This window comes from Jaculus jaculus, chromosome 1 (genome assembly GCF_020740685.1).
Source record: "Jaculus jaculus isolate mJacJac1 chromosome 1, mJacJac1.mat.Y.cur, whole genome shotgun sequence".
Classification (NCBI taxonomy): domain Eukaryota; kingdom Metazoa; phylum Chordata; class Mammalia; order Rodentia; family Dipodidae; genus Jaculus; species Jaculus jaculus.
Window position 1 is genome coordinate 218,243,984 of NC_059102.1, and position 1,597 is coordinate 218,245,580.

General features: G+C 41.5%; 1 protein-coding gene across 1 annotated transcript; it reads right to left on the reverse strand.

The window, feature by feature from the left end:
• Positions 1 to 367: 367 nt before the first annotated feature.
• LOC101604688 (prothymosin alpha-like) lies at positions 368 to 685 on the reverse strand. The gene has a single exon (XM_004666411.1). The coding sequence runs from the start codon at positions 683 to 685 to the stop codon at positions 368 to 370; it is 318 nt and encodes a 105-aa protein (XP_004666468.1).
• Between the last annotated feature and the right edge of the window lie 912 nt (positions 686 to 1,597).

Below are 1,597 nucleotides of genomic sequence, written 5' to 3' on the forward strand. Positions count from 1 at the left end.
TCCCCGTATGGGCCACCACTTGTCGTGTCCACCTCGACCAGCAAGGAAGACACAACCACCAGTTCAGTTCTTACAGCAGTTTATTCAGGCAACTTCAAGCTTCATCTCCCCCAAGCCTTGGGCGGGGCTTCCTTATAAGCACACTCACTCCGCCCAATCACCCCAGGCTACGCAACCTCTCCAGGCAAGCATCAGAAGCCAATGAGCAGCGGTGAGGGTGAGCTCCTCCAAATATGGAAGCATCAGAAGCCAATGAGCAGCGGTGAGGGCGAGCTCCTCCAAATATGGACTTGTTTGTCCCAAGCATAGAACTTCCATCAGGCGCCATCTTTAGGGCTTGGCCCGAGGGGCTCTCCACAACTTTTTCTCAACAACTTCCTTTTTTTGCTATGTAGTCATCCTCATCCATCTTCTGCTTCTTGGTATCAACATCATCCTCATCATCTTCAGCTGACCACTTTCTGGTAGCTGCCTTAGCTTCCTCATCTTCATCTCCATCCTTTTCCTCACCATAATCTTCTTCCTCCCTACCTTCTTCATATACCTTATTGTCAGCCACCTGTTCCCCATTTTTCTTATCAACAGGGGCTTCTCTTCCATTCTCTACTTTCTCAATAACTTTCTTCTTTTTCTTCAAATCTTTGGTGGTGATCTCAGAGATGGTGTCCATAGCTGCATCTGCCATGGTATGGCACAAAAATGCAGCAAGTGAAAGAGAAAGGGAGAGCTCCAAGACTCTGGAGAAAATTAGTGTCTGATTCCAAGTCCAAAGAGAAGGCAGGAGGCTGAGGTGAGCAGAGAGAAGGACCTAGGGAACAAAGCAAAGATGGCTTTTCTGAATAGCCTGTGGGCTAAGGTGCTTAGTTTTAGGTATGTTAAAAACTGTTTCATTCAGAAAAGTATTTACTATTGTGGCATTGGATAAAATCCTTATTAGTTGTTTGAATTACAGCATATGCCACTTAGCTATTTAATTCATTATAACCTCAACTGAAATGGATTCAAGATCATAAGAGAAAGTGGAGACAGAAAGGATAGACTATGATTTAGTCTTTTTGCTAAAGCAAGAATAGAAAAATCAAGGAAAGATGGAAAAGGAAGTGCTAATTACAAATTCACCTCTAAATAGTTATTTAATTTTAGTGGTCACATGCTAATGCTATCCTCTTCTTTCTCTTCATTACTGAATATTTAAATGTATTAAGTGACTGTCTTAATAGCATTTTGTAAAACAAGCTATGACTGGTATAAAAACATTTTTTTGGAGTAGGGATATGCCCTGTGAACAAAACTCTTTTGGGAGATACCACACTGTGAACAATGTTAAACTGAAATAATTTAGAGAAGTGAACATTATTACAAGGAACATCCAATCTTGACAAATTAGAAGTTGCAGGTTTTAAAATCTACTTTCACATGTGGACTTTAGCAGAACTAGGTAATGAATTGTCAACTCAGCAGCTTTTCTCCTTATGTTTAGAGGTCTGCCCTTTGATACTTGTCAAGAATCCCTGACAGTACAGCTTATTCTCATTCTGCTTGCTACAGTGCTGTCACATCCAAGCCCTGACACTGCAGGGTTTGCTAGCTTGTTTCT